General features: G+C 41.8%; 1 protein-coding gene, 1 long non-coding RNA gene and 1 pseudogene across 4 annotated transcripts; all 3 read left to right on the forward strand.

Annotated features, from left to right (window-relative positions):
• Positions 1 to 1,373: 1,373 nt before the first annotated feature.
• On the forward strand, positions 1,374 to 16,099 carry LOC133137964 (protein asteroid homolog 1-like). Of its 3 annotated transcripts, none has more exons than XM_061256393.1 (5): positions 1,374 to 1,533; positions 9,331 to 10,703; positions 11,061 to 11,274; positions 12,323 to 12,515; positions 12,902 to 16,099. In XM_061256393.1, exons 2-5 carry the CDS (start codon positions 9,339 to 9,341, stop codon positions 13,167 to 13,169), a joined length of 2,040 nt encoding a protein of 679 aa, XP_061112377.1. In that variant the 5' UTR covers positions 1,374 to 1,533; positions 9,331 to 9,338; the 3' UTR covers positions 13,170 to 16,099. The 3 variants fall into 3 exon arrangements, with proteins under 3 accessions (XP_061112377.1, XP_061112376.1, XP_061112378.1); XM_061256392.1 differs by having other exon boundaries at positions 9,334 to 10,703; XM_061256394.1 differs by lacking the exon at positions 12,902 to 16,099 and having other exon boundaries at positions 9,334 to 10,703; positions 12,323 to 12,886.
• Positions 16,100 to 17,605: 1,506 nt separating this feature from the next.
• Positions 17,606 to 18,993, forward strand: LOC133137572 (protein asteroid homolog 1-like; annotated as a pseudogene).
• Positions 18,994 to 22,875: 3,882 nt separating this feature from the next.
• LOC133137424 (uncharacterized) lies at positions 22,876 to 25,648 on the forward strand. Its single transcript, XR_009709602.1, has 2 exons — positions 22,876 to 22,921; positions 23,308 to 25,648. It is a non-coding gene; the product is annotated as an uncharacterized LOC133137424 (long non-coding RNA).
• The last annotated feature ends 395 nt before the right edge of the window (positions 25,649 to 26,043 follow it).

Here is a 26,043-nt window from a genome sequence, read left to right on the forward strand (position 1 = left end):
GCAAAAATACCCTTTCCTAAATGTTACTATATATCTCTATACTATATTTCAAATGCTGTTTAGTACTACAATGATAAGCCATACTGTTTGAAGAATTATTATTAATTATGTTCAAATGAATAAGTCAGTCATCTTGAGCAATTAGAACTGTGTGTCTGTTAAAACACATTGAGCTGCAAAGTACAGTCTGTTTAATGAAAGTGCAGAGAACACTTAATCAGGTGTTTACAAACCATGGCATTGGATGTGGCCTGTTTTGACTCTGTGATGCAGCCCAAGAGATGTGGGTCTTTGCAAAGAGATGTTTTGAGTTAGTGATCACCAGCTCAATTTGCCTGCATCATTATATAGGCGAAAGGTTAAGACAGCTCAGCTTTCATAGAGTGACAGAAAATATTAAGGCGGGTTAAGAGAGACAATGTGATGATTTATGACAAAGGATTGGTTAGCTATAATGTATAAAGACTAGGATACTTCCTACTGTTACTTTGGAATTCTCTGATCTCTGGAAGTTCTCTGGAGCGCACAGACTCCCCAGATTAATCTGTTTTATTTTTAATTAAAGATTTATAATGAGCAACTACTGAGTCTGAATATTTTTTCAACATCATTGCTGCCAAAACAACTTCACCTACGTAAAAGGGACGAGGAGGAAAAGAGACAAAAAATATTTCCTCAACAGCTATCAAAAGATTTTCGCTTTGGTTTGGGATTTAATTTACTTTTGGACTGTTTGATTCTATTGCTAAATGTTGGGACTGATGGGCACTGAAATCTGTGGGGTATTTGATGGTTCACTGTTAAGTTTTATGTAGTTGAAAGAGTGTCGGGATTTCCACCCGTCTGTTTATTGCGAGCCAAGGCAGCCGCTTTCATTCATTCACTGAACGTGCGCTGTGCTGTAAATACATGGAAACCTTATTGCGTAGCCAAGTAGCCTAAATTGAGTTCATTTTAAATTTTACCTGATTTACTTTTTATTAAATTCGTAGGCTGGAATGCCTCGCGGCAACAATTGTGTTTAAATGTATACTGCTTCAGCCTTTGGCAAGCTACTCAGCAGGGGACGGCAAGCGACTGGTTCTCTAGCTTGAGAGCAACGTGTTGGAGACCCATGGTGTAGGACAACGACTTTTCATTGGCAACAGTATTAAACCAACCAACAATATAAAATATTAAGAAGAGCTCTTTTATTTAATTGAGTTAAATCGAAACAATGTCTTCTAGTGCTCATGGACTGATAGCCCTACTGGTAGGCAATATTACCCCGGTTTGTATTTGGGGGCCGGCCTTTATTTGTCCGAATCGACCACGCCCCCGGCTTCAAAGAGAATCCCGGACACAATTTGAGGATTTACGGTAGTCCAGTTTATTGCTTTGGCAGTGACATAAGGGATAGCATTCAGAATTCAGAACAAGCAAGAACACGTCTGCGAATAAAATACACTTAATGCAGGAAGTGTTTTTAAGTATGTTCATTTATTCAGATAGTCAGCATCTCTCATTCTGAATCCACGGTGACGCATTTGAAATGTAAGTTAACTTTTTTGCTTGCTTACAGACAGTTCATGTCTTTTAAGGATGCATTATTGGCACTCACCTTGCGCTTATTCTAAGGATTTGATGGATAGCGAGTCCATGCTTATTTATCCTAATTTATCCAATCTTTCAAGGCATCATCAGCACAATACTTCAAAATTAGTGTTAGCTAGTGTAGGGATTTTACTCTCTACGAAACCGGGGCGCCAGTTAATGTCATGTAGCAGTATACATGCAAAAAGTAATCAGTCTCATAAAATTACTGTTATCAGAAATATCTAAACACTTTATATCAAACCACCAATTTAGTATTTTAATTAATAATTAAAACAACTAATATTAATGATTAAACATACCGATAACCTGAAGGTTGGAAGTTCTTCGAAAGACTGCTTTAACTCGGCTCACATGTCTATGTGACGCCAAAACAGACACCGGGTTTAATAAAATATATTTATTAAACAAACGTACAAACACGGAACAGATAAACTAACGGGAAGTTAGTAGTGTGTGTGTGTGTGTGTGTGTGTGTGTGTGTGTGTGCGCGCGCCCGCGCCCGCGCGCGCCCCTTGGACAAAGGAAAGGTAAATTGGGCGTGTCAGTGATAGTTAGCTGTGAGAAGAGACTACTTGCGTAGTTTTACTCTAATTACATACGCGAAAGACGGCGAATCAATTCAGGTATATATATGGCTAACAAAAATACAGTAAAACGGTAAGACGGCAAATATAGAACACAGATTCACAATATCAGACAAGACTAAACTAAACACTGGCTATGCCACGAAGTTACCGCGAGGTAACTAGGTGTGTCCGTGGGCCTGGTAGTGCGCTGTGCAGCATTCAGCCTCTGTCCGAGTCTCGGAGCAGATGAGCTGAAGCGAATGGCCAAAAAGGGTGCGTCGAGGAAGGGAAGGAAGAAAGGGAAGAGAAGAGAGGGATCCCGAGAACATGTATTTCGTCTATACGGGAAAGTTTGTTGCTCCCGCCATTACGGGATTGGCTGAACCAAGCTAGACGTCATGCGGGGTGGACGTCGCGGAATTGTCCTGTGGGATTGTGGGAGTTATGGTTCCTACATCCCCCCTGTGGTCTCCAGGATGCGGCTGAAGCTAGTGTTCCTTGAGAGCACAAAAGTCAGTTCACAGTCCACAGGTCAAGTACATTTGGTCGGTAACACTGTTCACAATTGACTGACAAACATCAGGCATTTATCAACAATGAACTAAACTGGTCTAAAACACATGATACAAACAATGTGAAACACTAAGGTCGAACAGTGAAAACATTGTCACAAAACATAAGAAACCTTGGTGAAAGGGTTAGTCGTTTTGTTAGTTATTGGGTGGCGTCCAGAAGTTTGGAGCACCAACAGGAATGTCCCAGCCACGAAAATGTTCAGATGACATAGGGGTCTAGGATGGAGAGGCTGTAGCCTTTGGAAGTCTTCTTCAGACTGACCAATTATTCTAGTCCCTTCAGTCAGGTTGCTGACGAGGGTTGTCATCTGAAATATGTGAGGGGACATTTTCAAATTAGGACAGCTTCCTGTATCCAAGCTTAACCTTATGGCTGTGTCATCAGGAAGGAAATGGAGAGGTGGTCTCATTTCTAAACGATGAGGTAAGCTCACAAGTGGTCTTGTCTTACTTGTGGAAGAGGTGGAGTAAGGCATACTGGGGTGTGGCAATATACAGTGGGCTTAAAAATTATTGGCACCCCTGACAGAAAATGAACAAACAATACTCAAAAAAATTCTAAACAATATATTTAGACAAACGCGAAATACCAGCATGTGATAAATACTGTGCTATATTAATGTTTTAATGGAACCAACAAAAATCATTTACTGATTTAATTAAAAATCAAATTTCCTCCAAATCAATGTTTCACAATCATTGGCACCCTTAAAGATTATTGTAAATAACACCTACCAAAATTAAACCACGTATTAAATTCCACTTATTTAAGTTTATCTATGTGTTAAAGAACTGTATTGAGTGATTACATCACTTCCTGTTTCACCAGGGTTTAAAAATGAGGTAACACACATGCAATATCCCTTTGTCATCCAACCCCATGAAGAAAACAAAATAATTGGCAGTTCAAAAGAGGCAGATTGTCGTAGACCCTCATAAACGTGGTGATGGCTACAAGAAAATTCACAAACGATTGAATATACCACTGAGCACTGTCAGAGCAATTATAGATATGGAACTGTTGAAAATCTCATGGGTAGAGGATGCAACTGCATCTTGCCCCCCAGGATACTGAGGAGAATGGTGAGAGAAGCAACAAAATCCCCAAGGATCACAGTGAAAGAATTGCAGGTCTTGGTGGCATCTTGGGGTCACCAGGTTTCAAAAAGCACCATCAGACGCCACCTCCATAATCGAAGAAACGTTTTGGTCAGATACAGCATCGGTATGTTTGGCGTTGGAACAGAGATGCATACAAGGAGAAGCACCTCATACGCACAGTGAAATATGTTTTGGGGCTGTTTTAATTCCAGAGGTCCAGAGGCACTGGTTAGGATTGATGGCATAATGAATTCCAGCAAGTATCAGGCAATTTTGGCTGAAAATCTGGTTCCCTCTGCCAGAAGTCTGGGACTTGGTCGTAGGTGGACTTTCCAACAAGACAATGACCCAAAACACACCTCAAGATCCACACAGAAATGGTTCCGTGACAACAAAATCAACGTTCTGCAATGGCCATCTCAGTCACCAGACCTCAGTCCAATCGAAAACCTGTGGGCTGAGTTGAAGAGGTCTGTTGAAGAGGTCAGCACAAACCCAAGAACGTGAAGGATGTTGAAAGGATATGCAAAGAGGAATGGTCCAAAATCCCTCCAAATGTGTTCCTTAATCTTGTCAAAAAATTACAGGAAGAGACTCCATGCTGTTATCCTTGCCAGAGGTGGTTGCACTAAGTACTAGGTGAAGGGTGCCAATAATTCTGAAACCTTGATTTTGTTGAAATTTATTTTTTATTAAATGATTGTTATGATTTTGGTTGTTTCCATTGAAACATTAATAAAGTACAGTATTTGGCACATGTTGGTGTATTACCTTTCTCTATAATTATATTATTCTTTTTTTTTTAAGCCTTGTTTGTGCATTGCTGGTGAGGGGTGCCAATAATTATTGAGCCCATTGTACTTGTAAAGATTACACTGTAGTTCCTACATGCAATACTTTACCATGGTTCAGTAGCTCTAGAAAGAAGCAATTATTGAACTTTACAGTAGCTACTTACGATCTGCGTTTGCTGCTGCTACATGCAAATCTAAGTGACTGCTGTAAACTACCAGCTTATTTTGCCACCCCCCTTTGGTAGGAAAGGTGTGCAAAAGAAAGCGGTCAAAGCTTCAGCTTAGAGTCTGCCTGTGAGGAGACCATGGCTATCAATCGGTCTTACTCTTGACGGATGTTGAACAAGACCAAACAGCTCTTTGGAGTGGTTACTCAAGGCATACACACCACTGAACAAAGGTTAGAGGCTTTAGTTGTCCTCAGAAAAACTGAAGAAGCTCTCTTCAAACAAGGTATCTTCCCTATCATAGTCACGCTGGTGACTCTCAGGCTTGGGCCTACCGGGTCGGTCTTCTCTCCAATTCCGGCTGGAATCAGAGTGTGAGAAGTGGCCACGGTGGCTCTTAACCGGGAATTTACTCATATGCCATTGTTTTAAGCTATTAGACTTTAAAGGGGCAACCTGGAAAGTGCCAGCGAGCTTGGTTGGCACAACGTGCTTAGCTGTTTCCAATCCCTCGTTCCTGGGCACAATCCTTAAAGTGTCCCAGACCATTTGGGCTTCATTCCTTAATTCAAGGGCTGAGTGTTGGCCCCTTGAAAACAGTGAAACATGAGTTTGGATGCAGGGGTGCAGGTTGTGCACAAACAGGGATTTGAAAGCTTGATCTTCATCTAAGCCTGGTCCATTTCTTCCCTGGAAAAACGTATGTTTAAGTCGTTGGTAAAAGTCTTTTGGACGTTCTGTGCGGCTATGTTTAACCTACACAGATTTGATCATGGCTGTTGCCTGATCAAACTGTGGCAGGTACTCAGCTACCAACGCTTCACAAACCGTAGCATAGCAAGAACGAACCTTTGGTGGAAGTTGTTCCATAAATGTATGGATCTCTCTGGTAGAGGTTTTCCATACAAGTCTTACCTTTTCTCGATCGGTTGCCCTGGGCAGATCCGAGAGACAGTAGTCAACTTCTCTCAAGTAACTCTGAATGTTAAATTCGGAGTCCTTGGGGTCAAATACATGGACATACTTTGCCATGGCCTCTAGCTCCTCAAAGCGAAGACCATGTGAAGTTGCACTAGTCTGCCTGTTTGGGGAAGGAGAGACTGAAATCACATTTGAATGTCAACGCGTTTCATGCGGAGCTCGACGTCCTCAGTTTGGTTTAGGGGGTGGAGCTGCAAAACAGTCATTATTCTCACAATCGTTGGCAGAAGATGAATTGTCACTGTCAGTGTACTGTACAGAGCGGTCACCTATCCTCTTAGTTATAAAGGGAAAGCTAGCAGCATTAGCGTTGCTTTCTGTGTGCCCAATTAATAATACAGAATCACTTCTACCGTGTCCACGGGAGGGTTCTCTGACCTCCTTGCTAGAGGGGTAAGCATGGAAGGTGCAGTCCTGTACTTGCCTGACTGTTCCTCCTTTGTGGAGATGGACCACCATTGGGATGGAGTCCCCCCTTTCCCTCTCTAGGGAAGAGGTGGACAACCCATTGCAAGGGTGGTCAACAGCACTGCAATCTGAGGAGACTGAGGAGTCTCCATCAGAGCAAGCTGTGGAACCGGGATCTGACAAACCTGAATCAATTTGTAACCCCCCTTCCCCCGCCTTGTGGTGGAAGGAGGAAGCAGGAGAAGCTGGAGTTGGGCAAGCCTGAGAAAGCAGGTTCAGAGAAGAGAGTGGATGTGGTAGCTTGTGGCATCCACTCTTCAACTGAAATAATTCCTCTCTGTAGGAACAAAGATCTGATTCGGCTGAATGCAGATCACGCAAGTATTTAACTGCTCTCTTGCCAACAGTTTGAAGCTCAAGTAAAACACTAGTGTGTTGTCCTTTGAGGTATGCCATCTCTGATTCTAGGTTTTTGTTGCTTTGAAGAGCAAGACTAATCTGTCTGGCAAAATTCAAGACCAGACAACTTAGAATTGGGTCTTTTGAATGGTTGGGTGACGTTTCTTGTTGATTAAGGAGAACATTTCTTTCCTACAATCAGTGAGGTTCATCTGATTCAGGAAAGCTATGTAGCCAGGTGCTAAACCGTGGGCTAAAAAGGAAAGGTACTTATCAATAGATATAGGTTCCATATCTCAAGCCAAATAAAGCTAAAAGCTGAATCAGTAACTTAAGACGGTACTCTTGAAGTTAACTATTTCACAAGGGCCTTGAGCTCCTAAAACTTGGCAATGAATTGTTCACCCAAAATCACAATCCAACATATAAGTTGTGATGAAGGATAAAGAATTTAAAAAGCTCTTTGAATATTCTCTAGCTATAGTACAAGGTAGCTATAGCATCACATAGGGACTCGGGTAGCACAAGCGGTACTGCAATGCAACAACAGAAAAACGACCAAACATATGGCGGATATTCAGACCGTAAAATAGGAACTGTGATGCTGATCACATTAATCCTAAATATCAGAATGTGACAGGTTGAAATTACAATTAAATTTGGATTTAAAGGTAAAATTCAATAAATTACAAAAATTACTTTGATGAGGTAATTAAAATTAATAATACAGTACGGCTAATAATACTATTATTGATAATACGTATTACACCGGAAGGTAAATGCCAATCAACAAACTACCGTGTAAGATTACGAATGTAATGCCACAATGTTACACGAGGGGGCAGTGTATTGAGAAAGCGGCTCATGCAGGCTTTCAAAAATGGTACAATGGTGACATCTAGTGGTCTTTTCGGAAACTTGCACTTGTGGCTATTTAGCTGAGAGAGCCAAAGAATGCCGAGAATTCGTTCTGGAGTCACATGACATGAAATATGAGCCAAAGCTCGTCTTTCTCACGCAGAGCTCCAAATAATGAAGGGGAATTCGTTATGAAGTCGCAAGACATGAAATTTGAGCCAAAGCTAGTCTGCCTCACACGGGGCACAAAATTAAGGATTTCACTCTCTACGAAACCGGAGCACCAGTTAATGTCATGTAGCAGTATAACTGCAAAAAGTAATCAGTCTCATAAAATTACTGTTATCGGAAATATCTAACCACAAATTTAGTATTTAAATTAATAATTAAAACAACTAATATTAATGATTAAACATACCGATAACCTGAATGTTGGAAGTTCTTCGAAAGACTCCTTTAACTCGGCTCTCATATCTATGTGACGCCAAAACAGACACCGGGTTGAATAAAATATATTTATTTAGCAAACGTACAAACACAGAACAGATAAACTAACGGGAAGTTAGTAGGTGTGTGTGTGTGTGTGTGTGTGTGTGTGTGTGTGCGCGCGTGTGTCCCTTGGACAAAGGAAAGGTAAATTGGGCGTGTCAGTGATAGAGTTAGCTGTGAGAACAGACTACTTGCGTAGTTTTATTCTAATTACATACACGGAAGACGGCAAATCAATTCAGGTATATATATGGCTAACAAAAATACATTCAAACAGTAAGACGGCAAATATAGAACCCAGATTCACAATATCAGTCAAGACTAAACTAAACACTGGCTATGCCTGAATGTTTGTTCTCTTACTGAGTCCATACGCATTGGATTCAAAAGACGTGCTGTCCTTTTAGGAGCCGCAATGGTGCTGTGAATGCGTGTCCTGGAGAGGTGCTGGGGCGTTCCGGTCTTAGCCGCGCGTTGCTGTCTGGTCCGCTCGGTTGCTGGAAGGATGTTCGCTGGTCCTTTTTCCGGGTGGAAAAGTTTGTTGATGTTGTTCCTTGGTGAGCTTTGCAGGGGTAAACTGATGTAGCATTCCGTGTACACCAGTTTCCACTCGCTATAGGCTACGAAGTTACCGCAAGGTAACTAGGTGTGTCCGTAGGCCTGGTAGTGCGCTGTGCAGCATTCAGCCTCTGTCAGAGGCTCGGAGCAGATGAGCTGAAGCGAATGGCCAAAAAGGGTGCGTCGAGGAAGGGAAGGAAGAAAGGGAAGAGAAGAGAGGGATCCCGAGAACATGTCTTGCTCTTATAGGGGAAAGTTTATTGCTCCCGCCATTGCGGGATTGGCTAAACCAAGCTAGACGTCATGCGGGGTCGCGGAATTGTCCTGTGGGATTGTGGGAGTTGTGGTTCCTACACTAGTAAGCTCTTAAGGCAACCCATGTTGCTAGTTTACCATATCCAAGCTGAGCCAATACAATTCCAGGTGACTATACTGTAGTAATAAATATGAATGAAAGCCTATCATTCTTTTAATTATTATTTTTTTCTCTATTGTAGTCAATTTCCTGATAGAACTTCGTGATAAAAGCATTGAGGCTATTTGAAATCCCAGCTGGAACCAGCTTCTGCTCCAGCTGGATGGTCTGTTACTTGTACCAAGCTGCTCCATCAGCTGGACAGGGTCTTGCCAGTATGGTTGTTTTATCTACCAGCTTGTTACGAGTTTGACCATTTCAAAATCCGCTTCAAACCAGCTGGTCCAGCGAAAAACCAGGCTAGAACCAAGCTGGCATTTCCACCAGGGTTTTAAACAATTTTACAATGGCTGTAACTATGAGGAATATGTTTTATATTTGCTGGTGGAGGCTGTATATAATAACCTTGCCCCTTGCCCCCAGCAGAAACCATGGGTGTGAGAGGACTCACAAGTTACATTGAAGGAAATAAGAAACAGTTTTATGAGGAACGAAAGCTAAAAAACACCAAACTTGTAATTGATGGAAACAGCTTGTTCTGCAACTTGTACATCAAATCAGGCTTGGACCAGCGGCACGGAGGAGACTATGAATCCTTCGCAAACATCATCCAACAATTCTTTGAGACCCTTACCACCTGCAACATAAAGCCCTTTGTCGTGATGGATGGGGCGATTGATTACAGTGGCAAGAAATTTCCAACACTAATAGAGCGAGCCCAGGGCAGGATCGAGGAGGCTGGCAAGATATCAAGTGGGAAGTCAAAGCAGTCCCAATTTTCTCCCTTCTCACTCCTCTCCAGAATGGTCTTCAGACAGAAGCTGTCCAGCCTTAATGTCCCCTTTATCTACTGCATGTTCGAGGCTGACCAAGAGATTGCCTGCTTAGCCAATGAGTGGAACTGCGCAGTGCTAAGCAAGGACAGTGATTTCTATATCTTCGACTTGAAGGGTGGGTACCTCCCATACGAGTTTTTCGAGTGGCACAACATCAGCATGTGCCAGGAGACCACGGAAAGGTACATTCCAGTCTCCCATTTCTCCATCAACAATTTCTGTGCCTGCTTCAATAACATGAACAAAGAGCTGCTCCCTCTCTTTGCGGTGATTGTTGGCAATGACTACACCAGCCCAAGGTCCATGGATGCGTTTTTCAGCCGGGTTAACTTCTCGCAAGTGGCCCAGCCTGCATACAGCAGGATGCACGCCCGCATTGATGGCCTGCTCCATTGGCTGTCCCAATTCCCTGGGCCGGAGGAAGCGATGGATGAAGTTCTTGTCCGAGACAGTGCCCAGGATATCACTCAGGATATAATCTCCGGAATGCAGGAGTACAAAGTCTCCCACAGCAACCTGGCGCAGTACTTCATGCACGGAGCTGCAGTGGACAACCTGGCAAAATACTACACACCAGCCAACCTCCCGGAGCCTGTGAGACACTTGCCCGAATGGCTCCTGGATAGACTGTCCAGGGGCCACTTGCCCTCTTTCATTCTTGACGTCCTGGTGCTGCAGAAAACCATACTGGGAGTGCAGGTGGAGAACTGCCAGCTTCCCAGCAGCCACACAACCTCCCTGCCAATCCGCCAGGTCTTCTATGGCCTGCTTCTGGATGGGAATAGGAAGCTTCTCCAGGGGCAAGGCAGCGAGCAGGGAGAGACCACAAATCCAACCGAGGGCAGCCCGCTTTACCATGTGCAGGAGTTTGACAGGCAGGGTCTCAAATTCAGGGGAGCCTCCATTGACGCCATTCTTCCAAGTGGGTTCCAGCAGTTGCCTCTGGAGAAATTGAATGAGGTAGCTACGCTTAGTCATTGTGTCAGTGAAGCTTTTTGAGCCCTTCACACCTTCTTCAAAAAATACTATGTGGGTTCTTTAATGAGCATTTAGTTCAAATTCAGCTTTATTGCACATCCTTCCTCATCCGCACAGTTAACCAGTTATTCCAGCTAAGTAGTACCATTCTTACGATGTGAGAATTTCTCTCAATGTTCTCTCTCCTTGCAGTACTCAATAACTAGGCATTAAACCCCTTGACCTAAATTTGATGCCCAAAGATATTGTATTCATTTGCATCATACCATATGAATGATGGAGAGATCCATATCACTTCTGTTTGCTTGACTATGTTTCATGTACTCACTTGTTTTGTAGGTGCCTTTACCTGTCCGACTCCAGGTTCTCCTGGAGACTCTGGGAGCAGACGAGTCCATTACTATAGCAGATTGCCCCCACCTCAATTTACCTGTGTGTGTTACCTGCTACTGGCTATGCTGCTCCAAGCCCAAACCTAACCTGCAGATGGTCCAGGCTCTGCTGCTGGGCATTGTGTATGGAGAACTTAGCAGACTTGGAGGCAACCAGAGAGGTACAGCAAATTGTAATACTGTCCCTCATATATGCTAAGGATTACTGTCTTTTTAGTATTATTATTTATTAATAATAATAAATTCAATTTATATAGCGCTTCTCATTTGCGGTGGCAAATCTTTAAGCAGATTTTATAGATTTTAAAAGCAAGGCCTGTTGGCAAAAAAAGGTTTTAAAAGCATCAGTAGATGGGGTAGTTCTAAAATCATCAGGGAGGGTAGTTCCAGAGGCGAGGGGCTCACGCGCAGAAGGTCTCCCTTTGTCCAGATGTAGGGGGAACCTGAAGCTGTAGGGAACAACATTTTATCGACATACACAGGCACACGATCACATCAAATCTTGTAAAATCTAGTTTTCCAGGAAGTGGATGAAAAACACTTTGGCGTGTATTATACACTTAGATGTGTTTGTATGGGTATGAAGAATTTATTAAATTGCGGAAAAAGTACATTTTCATTTCAGCTTGTCTTTAATTGTAATTAAGAAAAAGTTCTGGGATTGTACTCGTGGTTGGAATGAAAACCAGCCCACAAATTGATACCCTAGAAGCAAGATTCAGAACCAATAGTGCATGCATTGTGTAACTTATATTGGGACAGTGCATTCGGTTAACTGTGCCTGGACATACATTTTATCTATATCAGTTTAAGTTATCATTGGCACTAGTGAACATTCTATCATCTGTAGAACGCAATGTATCATATACACAAAAGATAGGCAGTACAATACCACATCTGTAGTTGGTTACACATTTCCTTATGTGTACATTGAACTGTATATGTATAATGCTGCATACATTCCACAATGGTATGGAAATAATGTACCCAATGCAATAGCATGACTCCCGTGCTGTTTGTTCTTTGCCTTTGTTCCTTGTCTCCCTTAGTGCAGCATTGGTTGATTTCACAGTTATGTTGATTTCAGAGTTCTGTAGGAAGCTCAATGGCTCATCTGAACTGAGGTCACTGACAGTAATGACAGTCACTGATGCCCAGACGGGTGGTGTTACATCATCGGTAATGGTCAACACAACTCTCTCCCTCTAGGGCCAGCGGCTGAGTACCCAGGCGTGAGGGCAGTCTGTAATAGGCTGGCCAGGCTACAGGTCAGAGCGAATGAGAGGAGAGGGCCTGATTTGGACGTGGCCCATGCTTACAGCCAGTGGCAGTCCTGCCTGTGGATGAGCATCTACCTGAACCAGCTGCTCTGCTGTCCACTTCCAGAGCCAGAGTGTGCCTGGTACAGAATGCCTGACTGTGCCCTTTCTCACAAAGGGCTGTTTACCCTTTCAGATAAAACAATATTCCAGGAGAAGTAGTAAGGAGAAACATGAAAGCTCAAATTGTCAAAAACAAGTATGGCTTGTTTGTTATTTTCTTACCTGATACTTTCACAAATAATATGTTTTTGACAATTTTACAAATAATGTTAGTGAGTCATTAATTCCACAAATCCAAGAATTCCAAGAGGTGTTGTGCCATGAATTTGTATTTGCTATTCACATGATCACTGCAATGATCTAACCCCCTATTGTTGACACTCCCAATCATGAGCAGTTCAGGTCTTCTGAGTGAAAGGCTCTTGGCGAAGTGGTCATGCAGACTTTCATGTCTCTCTTTGGACAGGCTGTACAGTGGGACATTCGTGCACTGTGCTGTGGTGGAGATGAAGTGGGGCAGTACCCCAGAGGACCTGCTGATGGGAGCCCCCTTTCCTGCACAGCTCTACAGGGACATCCAAGTGGCGGTGCAGCGCTCTGTGGGTGCTGACTTTTTCAGACCCCCGTCCAGGAAGTGGGTGAATGCCAGTAAGAAAGTTCAGGGGGTTGGAGCCACAAAGAGGTTTTTCTCCTCCAACATGTATGCTCTACAAGATGATGGTGTTGATGAATAGTAGCAGCACTAATTTTTAATGTTGCAGTTTTAGGAGGAGACTGTAGCAGGTTTCGGAGAAGACAAATTGTAATTACACCTTAGGAAATGTTTGCCAATTTGCACTGTACTGAGAATTACATTTTATTAGTATAGCTGGAAAGAGTTTATTTTGCAATTCATTCAGATATCATTTATCTTTTTAATACTGCATGTACATGCACAAGTATTACAGTATAATGCACATGTTTCTATGCACAGGTAATACCGTTTATATGTACAGGTATTACCGTATAATGCACAGGTATTAGAGCATTACAGGAAAAGACTCCTTGCCAGCGGTGGATGCACCAATTTCTAAACCAGAGATGCCAAAAATGATGAAAGCTTGATTTTGGGGAAATCTATTTTTTATTACAGTACACATCACTTTGGCACTATTCTCACAAGTTTGTGCTAAATTTTCAAAATCTTAGACATAAGACTGAAAAGGGTAACACTGCACTTCCAAAACAAATTTATTGTGAAATACTCATAAATAAGTAAACAATCAACAAAGCAAAAGTGACCAAACTTAACTATTCAAAATGCTGCTTACCTAGCCAGTTCGATCCCCGCCCGGGCTGTGTCGAAGTGTCCCTGAGCAAGACACCTAACCCCCAAATGCTCTCGACGAGCTAGTCGGTGCCTTGCATGGCAACCAATCACCGTCGGTGTGTGAGTGTGTGTATCAATGGGTGAATGAGAAGCATCAATTGTACAGCGCTTTGGATAAAGGCGCTATATAAATGCCAACCATTTACCATTCCAATCACAAGACAAAATCAGACTAAACCGTCAAACTGTCAGAGTTGAGCAAGCTGGTTCCTCCAAAACTCTTAAAGCTTCATGCCAAAAGTATACCAATATGTATGCGGCCTATAATCAATATATATCACATGTATGCTGCCTATTACTCATGTAATCAATATGTAAGCCAATTAACCTATATCATTAATTACAGATGAGCTTATGGAAACGCAAGAAACCACCATTAATCAAATATTAAAGTATGATTGAGTATGTCTGTATATTTTCAAACTGATTAAGTGCTCATTTGTGCTAGAAGTATAGTGACCCATATGTAACCTGAATTGAATAAAATAATGTGTATGCTTAAAAGGAAAACTGGAAAGTACAGAATAACACCATGTTTTGCATCATTAATCTTTTATGATTCCTTTTTGTTAAAAAACAGCTTGCAGGGCAGGATGTCTTGCGTTGTGGGGGTGGGCTACCTTTGTCAAGGACAGTTTGCAGAACAGCTGTATGCCTGTACAATGCGATAAGAACATTTATTTTTAAGAATAGCTTATGATGCAAAATATCATTTCTTTTTGAGCTTATGATGCAAAATGTCAATTATTTTGGACAAGAGAACATTTCAGAATAGCTTACAAAACAAGTGTCATCTTTAAAGAAAACATTCATTTTTAGAGAATAGCTTACCAAGCAAAATTGTGACGAGAGAACATTTATTTTTAAATAGCTCACAAAGCAAAATTATAATTTGGGCGATTGCCACAATGATGTTGGCACCCAAGAGTGCTGAAATCATTGTGGCGTGTCAGAGATCAGCTGGTATTTTTTAGGAGGAGTTATAGAAGTGTATAAAATGGGTGTGAAACCAACAATTGACATTCAGTTCTGCAGAATTGATCCGGCTTTGTGCACTTGTACTAATTTTTTTCCCGAAGAGCTTGCTGAACAAAATCAGAATTCTGTGAAAAAAAATGTCAACATACTGTGGGTTTGTTTCAGTTTTTTTTTTTTTTTTTTTTTACAATTGCAAACCCATTTTTTGAGAGTTAACTTTTTTAGAACTTTGCATATGGACTGTATGTGGACTAAACTGAATTCTGAATTCTGAATTCTTCATTGCTTTTATAAAAAATCATACAGCCATCAAAAACTATGCATTTCTACATTCCAATTTGAAAATCACTGAAAATATTTTATATGTATATATATTCTGTATGCATACTAATAAGGCTTTAAGTATAAACTATTCATTAAACTTGTGGCAGGCTAATTCATTTGGTGGTGGTGTTATTTTCTGATATGCCAAGTGTCATAAGTGTTAACCGTGACAACCGTGTATTTCTCAAGCACGTAAATATGGTTTATTTCTCAAGCACGTAAATACGACATCACAGGAAGGGCACTACGGTGGCCCATGCATTCACTTATCACTACATCTCCCCCTTTAAGTAGTTGAGAAATCACATGAATTACCCAAGACAGAACAGGTATAATTTCATAACAAAGGGTCACATAGAAACTAGGATTTTGGGGTAGACTGCCCGCCATCCACAGCAACGTAGGGATTATTCTGCCCTCGATAGTTGCTGTCCCTATTACTCTGGAACAGTTCAAACAGTCCATGGGTGTTCGACTTCGGCAACAGCCATACAGTCCATTTCCATATCTCCATGTCATAACTCAAGAGTGCATAATTTATAACAACTGTATGTCAGTATGAAAAACAGTCAAAATCATCAATGACAATATCAATACCATCAATACGTAATCAAACCGTTTTCAAACCGAAAACGTATTAAAGCTAGAGAGTTAAGTGTCTCTATACCTGTAAGGAAGTCTGACCTCACGGCCTCTGGAAGTCACCTGCACCACACTATGCGGTGGTGTATTCGGGGATGCATACCCCACGGCTCGGTCTGGTGATGTCTGGTCTGGTGACTTGTCCCTGAGAGCAGGACTGACCGCAGGAGAAGGCCCACTCGGCAGTGGTTGGTCAGACGAATCCACAGACTCCTATATCTCTTTGCTTTTGTACTGACCCATTGCCTGGACTCTTGTTTGCAAACTGCCTGATCTCTACTGCTACTGCTTGCTGGTTAGCGACCCTTGCCTGTGTACTCTGCTGCAAGTTTAATAAAGATTTAAAAATTGCTCCTGTGGTCTCGCTATTGTTTATTGTTCTGGTTCCTGACACGGTGTATCATTCAGACGCTGCCTCCCTGTCTCCTCAGGTTATGGGGATCGATGAGGGAGCTGGACACAGTGTTGTTCTAGGGGCAGGTACTATACATACACATGGGTGCACGTGTGCACATTCCACTACTCATTTGCAGACTGTGGGATGTTTGTTGGTGCCAGACAGGGTGGTGTGAGAAACTGATTATCTCATGGGATTTTAACGCATAAAAGTCTCTAGAGATTGCAAAGAATGGTGCGAAAAACAAAAAACATCTAGTGAGCAGCAGTTCTGCAGGCAGAAATGCCTTGTTAATGAGAGAGGTCAGAGGAGAAGGGCCTGACTGGTCGAATATGACAGTAACGCAAATAACCACACATTACAATAGTGGTATGCAGAAGAGCAATTCTGAACACACAAAGAGCCAAACGTCTAAGTGAATAGGCTACAGCAGCAGAAGACCAATAAGTCCATAAAATGAGTCTAGTAAATACCTAATAAAGTGATAATGATTCAATCCATGCTGTAGATGCATTCTGACTATGATACAAATAATTCTGAGGAAACATAATGAACATGCATAACAATGTTGTCTAACTGAAACCAATTCAATTTGATATTTTAATCACACACACAGGCAAATGACAGTTGTAGCAGCCAGCAATGTAGGCTTACTAGTCTAACCAGTCTAACTCAAACCATGTTTGATACTCATTCGTTATTCACTTTGACAACAAGCAAGAACATCTCTGCGAATAAAATGCACTAAATGCAGGAAGTGTTTTGAAGTATGTTACCTTACTCAGATAGTCAGCATCTCTCATTCTGAATCCACGGTGACACATTTGAAATGTAAGTTAACGTTTTTGCTTGCTTACAGACAGTTCATGTCTTTTAAGGATGCATTATTTGAACTCACCTTGCACTTATTCTAAGGATTTGATGGATAGCGAGTCCATGCTTATTTATCTTAATTTTGTTCACCTCCTTTAATCTTTCAAGGCATCATCAGCACAATGCTTCAAAATTAGTGTTAGCTAGTAAGCTGTTAAAGCAACCCATGTTATGCTGTAGTAATAAATATGAATGAAAGCCTATCATTCTTTTAGTTATTATTTTTTCTCTATTGTAGTCAATTTCCTGATAGAACTTTGTGATAAAAGCATTGAGGCTATTTGAAATCCCAGCTGGAACCAGCTTCTGCTCCAGCTGGATGGTCTGTTACTTGTACCAAGCTGCTCCATCAGCTGGACAGGGTCTTGTCAGTATGGTTGTTTTATCTACCAGCTTGTTACGAGTTTGACCATCACCAAATCCGCTTCAAACCAGCTGGTCCAGCGAAAAACCAGGCTAGAACCAAGGTGGCATTTCCACCAGGGTTTTAAACAATTTTACAATGGCTGTAGCTATGAGGAATATGTTTTATATTTGCTGGTGGAGGCTGTATATAATAACCTTGCCCCTTGCCCCCAGCAGAAACCATGGGTGTGAGAGGACTCACAAGTTACATTGAAGGAAATAAGAAACAGTTTTATGAGGAACGAAAGCTAAAAAACACAAAACTTGTAATTGATGGAAACAGCTTGCTCTGCAACTTGTACATCAAATCAGGCTTGGACCAGCGGCACGGGGGAGACTATGAATCCTTCGCAAACATCATCCAACAATTCTTTGAGACCCTAACCACCTGCAACATAAAGCCCTTTGTCGTGATGGATGGGGCGATTGATTACAGTTGCAAGAAATTTCCAACACTAATAGAGCGAGCCCAGGGCAGGGTCGAGGATGCTGGCAAGATTTCAAGTGGGAAGTCAAAGCAGTCCCAATTTTCTCCCTTCTCACTCCTCTCCAGAATGGTCTTCAGACAGAAGCTGTCCAGCCTTAATGTCCCCTTTATCTACTGCATGTTCGAGGCTGACCAAGAGATTGCCTGCTTGGCCAAGGAGTGGAACTGCACAGTGATTTCTATATCTTCGACTTGAAGGGTGGGTACCTCCCATACGAGTTTTTCGAGTGGCACAACATCAGCATGTGCCAGGAGACCACGGAAAGGTACATTCCAGTCTCCCATTTCTCCATCAACAATTTCTGTGCCTGCTTCAATAACATGAACAAAGAGCTGCTCCCTCTCTTTGCGGTGATTGTTGGTAATGACTACACCAGCCCAAGGTCCATGGATGCGTTTTTCAGCCGGGTTAACTTCTCGCAAGTGGCCCAGCCTGCACACTGGTGGATGCACGCCCGCATTGATGGCCTGCTCCATTGGCTGTCCCAATTCCCTGGGCCGGAGGAAGCGATGGATGAAGTTCTTGTCCGAGACAGTGCCCAGGATATCACTCAGGATATAATCTCCGGAATGCAGGAGTACAAAGTCTCCCACAGCAACCTGGCGCAGTACTTCATGCACGGAGCTGCAGTGGACAACCTGGCAAAATACTACACACCAGCCAACCTCCCGGAGCCTGTGAGACACTTGCCCGAATGGCTCCTGGATAGACTGTCCAGGGGCCACTTGCCCTCTTTCATTCTTGACGTCCTGGTGCTGCAGAAAACCATACTGGGAGTGCAGGTGGAGAACTGCCAGCTTCCCAGCAGCCACACAACCTCCCTGCCAATCCGCCAGGTCTTCTATGGCCTGCTTCTGGATGGGAATAGGAAGCTTCTCCAGGGGCAAGGCAGCGAGCAGGGAGAGACCACAAATCCAACCGAGGGCAGCCCGCTTTACCATGTGCAGGAGTTTGACAGGCAGGGTCTCAAATTCCAGGGAGCCTCCATTGACGCCATTCTTCCAAGTGGGATCCAGCAGCTGCCTCTGGAGAAACTGAATGAGGTAGCTACGCTTAGTCATTGTGTCAGTGAAGCTTTTTGAGCCCTTCACACCTTCTTCAAAAAATACTATGTGGGTCCTTTAATGAGCATTTAGTTCAAATTCAGCTTTATTGCACATCCTTCCTCATCCGCACAGTTAACCAGTTATTCCAGCTAAGTAGTACCATTCTTATGATGTGAGAATTTCTCTCAATGTTCTCTCTCCTTGCAGTACTCAATAACTAGGCATTAAACCCCTTGACCTAAATTTGATGCCCAAAGATATTGTATTCATTTGCATCATACCATATGAATGATGGAGAGATCCATATCACTTCTGTTTGCTTGACTATGTTTCATGTACTCACTTGTTTTGTAGGTGCCTTTACCTGTCCGACTCCAGGTTCTCCTGGAGACTCTGGGAGCAGACGAGTCCATTACTATAGCCGATTGCCCCCACCTCAATTTACCTGTGTGTGTTACCTGCTACTGGTTATGCTGCTCCAAGCCCAAACCTAACCTGCAGATGGTCCAGGCTCTGCTGCTGGGCATTGTGTATGGAGAACTTAGCAGACTTGGAGGCAACCAGAGAGGTACAGCAAATTGTAATACTGTCACTCATATATGCTAAGGATTACTGTCTTTTTAGTATTATTATTTATTAATAATAATACATTCAATTTATATAGCGCTTCTCATTTGCGGTGGCAAATCTTTAAGCAGATTTTATAGATTTTAAAAGCAAGGCCTGTTGGCAAAAAAAGGTTTTAAAAGCATCAGTAAAATCTAGTTTTCCAGGAAGTGGATGAAAAACACTTTGGCGTGTTTTATACACTAAGATGTGTTTGTATGGGTATGAAGAATTTATTAAATTGCGGAAAAAGTACATTTCAGCTTGTCTTTAATTGTAATTAAGAAAAAGTTCTGGGATTGTACTCGTGGTTGGAATGAAAACCAGCCCACAAATTGATACCCTAGAAGCAAGATTCAGAACCAATAGTCCATGCATTGTGTAACTTATATTGGGACAGTGCATTCTGTTAACTGTGCCTGGACATTCATTTTATCTATATCAGTTTAAGTTATCATTGGCACTAGTGAACATTCTATCATCTGTAGAACGCAATGTATCATATACACAAAAGATAGGCAGTACAATACCACATCTGTAGTTGGTTACACATTTCCTTATGTGTACATTGAACTGTATATGTATAATGCTGCATACATTCCACAATGGTATGCCGATGACGGAGTTATTGCGTAAGGACAGAGAGTGGAAATGGTCTGATCAATGCCAGGCAGCTTTTGAATGTACTAAAGCCAGTGTTAACTCATTACAACCCCAAATTTCCAGTGATTTTGGCTTGCGATGCTTCTCCTTACGGAGTCGGGGCAGTAATTTCGCACCAGTTACCTGATGGCAGTGAGAAACCCATTGATTATGCGTCGCACACGCTAACTAAAACCGAGGTTAACTATGCACAAATAGAAAAGGAGGCGCTGGGAATCATTTTGGGTGTAACAAAATTTAATGAGTACTTGTATGGGCGTAAATTCACTTTATCCACTGATCATAAACCGTTAGTGAAGATTTTTGGACCTAAAACGGGTGTTCCTACACTAGCTGCAGCTAGACTGCAAAGGTGGTGACTTATTTTTGCTTCTTATCACTACGAAATACAGTACAAGCCCTCATTGCAACATGGCAATGCCGAGTAGATCTTCTATCCATCTGTCTTATCAGGGTGTCGTTTTTGGACATGGTACAAATCTGAGCTCAAGAGATAGCTAATCAAACAAAATGTGATGCAGTGTTACAGAAAGTGAAACACTTTACTTTAAACGGATGGCTAAAGCATGTGACTGATGCTGAGCTGAAGCCCTACTTTGTGAGAAATTCAGAGCTTACTGTTGAAAGGGATTGTGTAATGTGGGGTTTCCGGGTTATTGTACTGGAGGTCTTAAAACCACAAATGTTGAAAGAATTTGGCAACAATCACCTGGGAATAGTGAAAATGAAGGCCGTAGCCATTTTTGGTGGCCAAATCTTGATTCAGACATAGAATCACTTACCAGTACATGTCAGACATGTCAGTTGGAGAGGAATCAGCCAGCCACAGCTGCTGTGCATAATTGGAATTGGCTTAACACTCCGTGGCAGAGAACCATTTGCATTTTGCGCAGAATGGAAAGCACAATTTCCTAGTTGTCACTGATAGCTATTCTCGTTGGCCTGAGATTGCACTTATGTCCAGTACCACAGCTGAAAAGACCATAGAGGTGTTACGGGGATACTTTGCTACGTGGGGACTTCCAAGTGAGGTAGTATCCGATAACGGACCTCAATTTGTGTCAAGGGAATTTCAGACATTTTTAACGGAGCTGCAGAACGCTTAGTGCAAAATTTGAAAAGGGCATTGGAAAAAGGGAAGAGGCAACCACTGTATTCAGAATTTCCTCTTTTGCTATAGACGCACACCACAATCCACTACAGGTAAAACTCCACTACAGGTAAAACCCCAAACAACAACAAGTGTTGGTTCGAAACCACAGGGGAGGGGAAGGTGTTAAGTGGTTACAAGGTAGCATTGTGAAGGTATTGGGTCCTCTTGCATACTTGGTAAAAGTGTATGGAAAAATTTACAAGAGGCATGTAAATCAACTAATCAGTACTGAAATGTGCACCAATGTGGCGGGTGACATGGTTTCTCATGCGGATGCAATGTCCAGCAATGTGTTCTCATTCTGATGCAACTGATTTGGCAATGTCCTCAAGTGTGTCACATGCCAGTGTGGCAGGATCTGAAAATTCTAATGAATTCAATCATACTGTGAATGTAAAATTGCCGGTGTTGAATGCCCCTGTTCCTATGGCATGTCAGGAATCTGGGGAGAGACCCAAGCAGCAGATTAAGCCGCCAGATAGGTTAAATCTGTAAGAAACTAGTTTCTCTTACAGTAAATGGGAAAATATAATGGGAGTGCTTTCTGAGAAACTGGTTTCAGATTTCAGGGGTGGAGTGTTATATACTCCAGGCTACAGAAAAGATGCGTTTAATTAAAATGAAGTGAGAAAGGATAAGACATTTTATGTATTAATTAATAATTGGATAACCTTGCCCTTGGATAAGGATTGGCTGAGCGTGCCAGGTTAAATAGCGCCACCCTGTGCATTTGGCGCGCTCTCAAGTTGAATGCCTAAGAATATGCTCCTTGTCTGTTTTGCAAGTGTTGAGCATGAACCGTGCTTTTTGGCTTAGCAAATAAAAAGAACTAAGTAAAAGAACCCGTCATTGTGTTTACCTTCATTTTGAGTAGATACATGACACATGATTTCCAGATGCACTGTATATTGGGACAGTGCATTCTGTTAACTGTGCCTGGACATACATTTTATCTATATCAGTTTAAGTTAGAATGTTCACCAGTGCCAATGATATCATCTGTAGTACCCAATGTATCATATAAACTAAGATGAGCAGTACAATACCACATCTGTAGTTGGTTACACATTTCCTTATGTGTACATTGAACTGTATATGTATAATGCTGCATACATTCCACAATGGTATGGAAATAATGTACCCAATGCAATAGCATGACTCCCGTGCTGTTTGTTCTTTGCGTTTGTTCCTTGTCTCCCTTAGTGCAGCATTGGTTGATTTCACAGTTATGTTGATTTCAGAGTTCTGTAGGAAGCTCAATGGCTCATCTGAACTGATGTCACTGACAGTAATGACAGTCACTGATGCCCAGACGGGTGGTGTTACATCATCGGTAATGGTCAACACAACTCTCTCCCTCTAGGGCCAGCGGCTGAGTTCCCAGGCGTGAGGGCAGTCTGTAATAGGCTGGCCAGGCTACAGGTCAGAGCGAATGAGAGTTGAGAGGGCCCATGCTTACAGCCAGTGGCAGTCCTGATTGTGGATGAGCATCTACCTGGACCAGCTGCTCTGCTGTCCACTTCCAGAGCCAGAGTGTGCCTGGTACAGAATGCCTGACTGTGCCCTTTCTCACAAAGGGCTGTTTACCCTTTCAGATAAAACAATATTCCAGGAGAAGTAGTCAGGAGAAACATGAAAGCTCAAATTGTCAAAAACAAGTATGGCTTGTTTGTTATTTTCTTACCTGATACTTTCACAAATAATACGTTTTTGACAATTTTACAAATAATGTTAGTGAGTCATTAATTCCACAAATCCAAGAATTCCAAGAGGTGTTGTGCCATGAATTTGTATTTGCTATTCACATGATCACTGCAATGATCTAACCCCCTATTGTTGACACTCCCAATCATGAGCAGTTCAGGTCTTCTGAGTGAAAGGCTCTTGGCGAAGTGGTCATGCAGACTTTCATGTCTCTCTTTGGACAGGCTGTACAGTGGGACATTCGTGCACTGTGCTGTGGTGGAGATGAAGTGGGGCAGTACCCCAGAGGACCTGCTGATGGGAGCCCCCTTTCCTGCACAGCTCTACAGGGACATCCAAGTGGCGGTGCAGCGCTCTGTGGGTGCTGACTTTTTCAGACCCCCGTCCAGGAAGTGGGTGAATGCCAGTAAGAAAGTTCAGGGGGTTGGAGCCACATAGAGGTTTTGCTCCTCCAACATGTATGCTCTACAAGATGATGGTGTTGATGAATAGTAGCAGCACTAATTTTTAATGTTGCAGTTTTAGGAGGAGACTGTAGCAGGTTTCGGAGAAGACAAATTGTAATTACACCTTAGGAAATGTTTGCCAATTTGCACTGTACTGAGAATTACATTTTATTAGTATAGCTGGAAAGAGTTTATTTTGCAATTCATTCAGATATCATTTATCTTTTTAATACTGCATGTACATGCACAAGTATTACAGTATAATGCACATGTTTCTATGCACAGGTAATACCGTTTATATGTACAGGTATTACCGTATAATGCACAGGTATTAGAGCATTACAGGAAAAGACTCCTTGCCAGCGGTGGATGCACCAATTTCTAAACCAGAGATGCCAAAAATGATGAAAGCTTGATTTTGGGGAAATCTATTTTTTATTACAGTACACATCACTTTGGCACTATTCTCACAAGTTTGTGCTAAATTTTCAAAATCTTAGACATAAGACTGAAAAGGGTAACACTGCACTTCCAAACTTTGGTTTGAACCAACATTGGTTCAAACAAATGTATTATGAAATACTCATAAATAAGTAAACAATCAACAAAGCAAAAGTGACCAAACTTAACTATTCAAAATGCTGCTTACCTAGCCAGTTCGATCCCCGCCCGGGCTGTGTCGAAGTGTCCCTGAGCAAGACACCTAACCCCCAAATGCTCTCGACGAGCTAGTCGGTGCCTTGCATGGCAGCCAATCACCGTCGGTGTGTGAGTGTGTGTATCAATGGGTGAATGAGAAGCATCAATTGTACAGCGCTTTGGATAAAGGCGCTATATAAATGCCAACCATTTACCATTCCAATCACAAGACAAAATCAGACTAAACCGTCAAACTGTCAGAGTTGAGCAAGCTGGTTCCTCCAAAACTCTTAAAGCTTCATGCCAAAAGTATACCAATATGTATGCGGCCTATAATCAATATATATCACATGTATGCTGCCTATTACTCATGTAATCAATATGTAAGCCAATTAACCTATATCATTAATTACAGATGAGCTTATGGAAATGCAAGAAACCACCATTAATCAAATATTAAAGTATGATTGAGTATGTCTGTATATTTTCAAACTGATTAACTGCTAATTTGTGCTAGAAGTATAGTGACCCATATGTAACCTGAATTGAATAAAATAATGTGTATGCTTAAAAGGAAAATTGGAAAGTACAGAATAACACCATGTTTTGCATCATTAATCTTTTATGATTCCTTTTTGTTAAAAAACAGCTTGCAGGGCAGGATGTCTTGCGTTGTGGGGGTGGGCTACCTTTGTCAAGGACAGTTTGCAGAACAGCTGTATGCCTGTACAATGCGATAAGAACATTTATTTTTAAGAATAGCTTATGATGCAAAATATCATTTCTTTTTGAGCTTATGATGCAAAATGTCAATTATTTTGGACAAGAGAACATTTCAGAATAGTTTACAAAACAAGTGTCATCTTTAAAGAAAACATTCATTTTTAGAGAATAGCTTACCAAGCAAAATTGTGACGAGAGAACATTTATTTTTAAATAGCTCACAAAGCAAAATTATAATTTGAGCGATTGCCACAATGATGTTGGCACCCAAGAGTGCTGAAATCATTGTGGCGTGTCAGAGATCAGCTGGTATATTTTAGGAGGAGTTATAGAAGTGTATAAAATGGGTGTGAAACCAACAATTGACGTTCAGTTCTGCAGAATTGACCCGGCTTTGTGCACTTGTACTAATAAAGTCTGATTTTCCCGAAGAGCTTGCTGAACAAAATCAGAATTCTGTGAAAAAAAATGTCAACATACTGTGGGTTTGTTTCAGTTTTTTTTTTTTTTTTTTTTTCAATTGCAAACCCATTTTTTGAGAGTTAACTTTTTTAGAACTTTGCATATGGACTGTATGTGGACTAAACTGAATTCTTTTTTTCATTGCTTTTATAAAAAATCATACAGCCATCAAAAACTATGCATTTCTACATTCCAATTTGAAAATCACTGAAAATATTTTATATGTATATATATTCTGTAGGCATACTAATAAGGCTTTAAGTATAAACTATTCATTAAACTTGTGGCAGGCTAATTCATTTGGTGGTGGTGTTATTTTCTGATATGCCAAGTGTCATAAGTGTTAACCGTGACAACCGTGTATTTCTCAAGCACGTAAATATGGTTTATTTCTCAAGCACGTAAATATGACATCACAGGAAGGGCACTACGGTGGCCCATACATTCACTTATCACTACATCTCCCCCTTTAAGTAGTTGAGAAATCACATGAATTACCCAAGACAGAACAGGTATAATTTCATAACAAAGGGTCACATAGAAACTAGGATTTTGGGGTAGACTGCCCGCCATCCACAGCAACGTAGGGATTATTCTGCCCTCGATAGTTGCTGTCCCTATTACTCTGGAACAGTTCAAACAGTCCATGGGTGTTCGACTTCGGCAACAGCCATACAGTCCATTTCCATA

This window comes from Conger conger, chromosome 9, assembly GCF_963514075.1.
Source record: "Conger conger chromosome 9, fConCon1.1, whole genome shotgun sequence".
Classification (NCBI taxonomy): domain Eukaryota; kingdom Metazoa; phylum Chordata; class Actinopteri; order Anguilliformes; family Congridae; genus Conger; species Conger conger.

Bases quoted from the DNA above. Each gene is read 5' to 3' on its own strand.
- LOC133137964 (XM_061256393.1), top strand. From the start codon at position 9,339: ATGGGTGTGAGAGGACTCACAAGTTACATTGAAGGAAATAAGAAACAG. The intron at 10,704-11,060 runs GTAGCTACGCTT...CTTGTTTTGTAG, and splicing joins CTCTGGAGAAATTGAATGAG to GTGCCTTTACCTGTCCGACT. The intron at 11,275-12,322 runs GTACAGCAAATT...CTCTCCCTCTAG, and splicing joins ACTTGGAGGCAACCAGAGAG to GGCCAGCGGCTGAGTACCCA.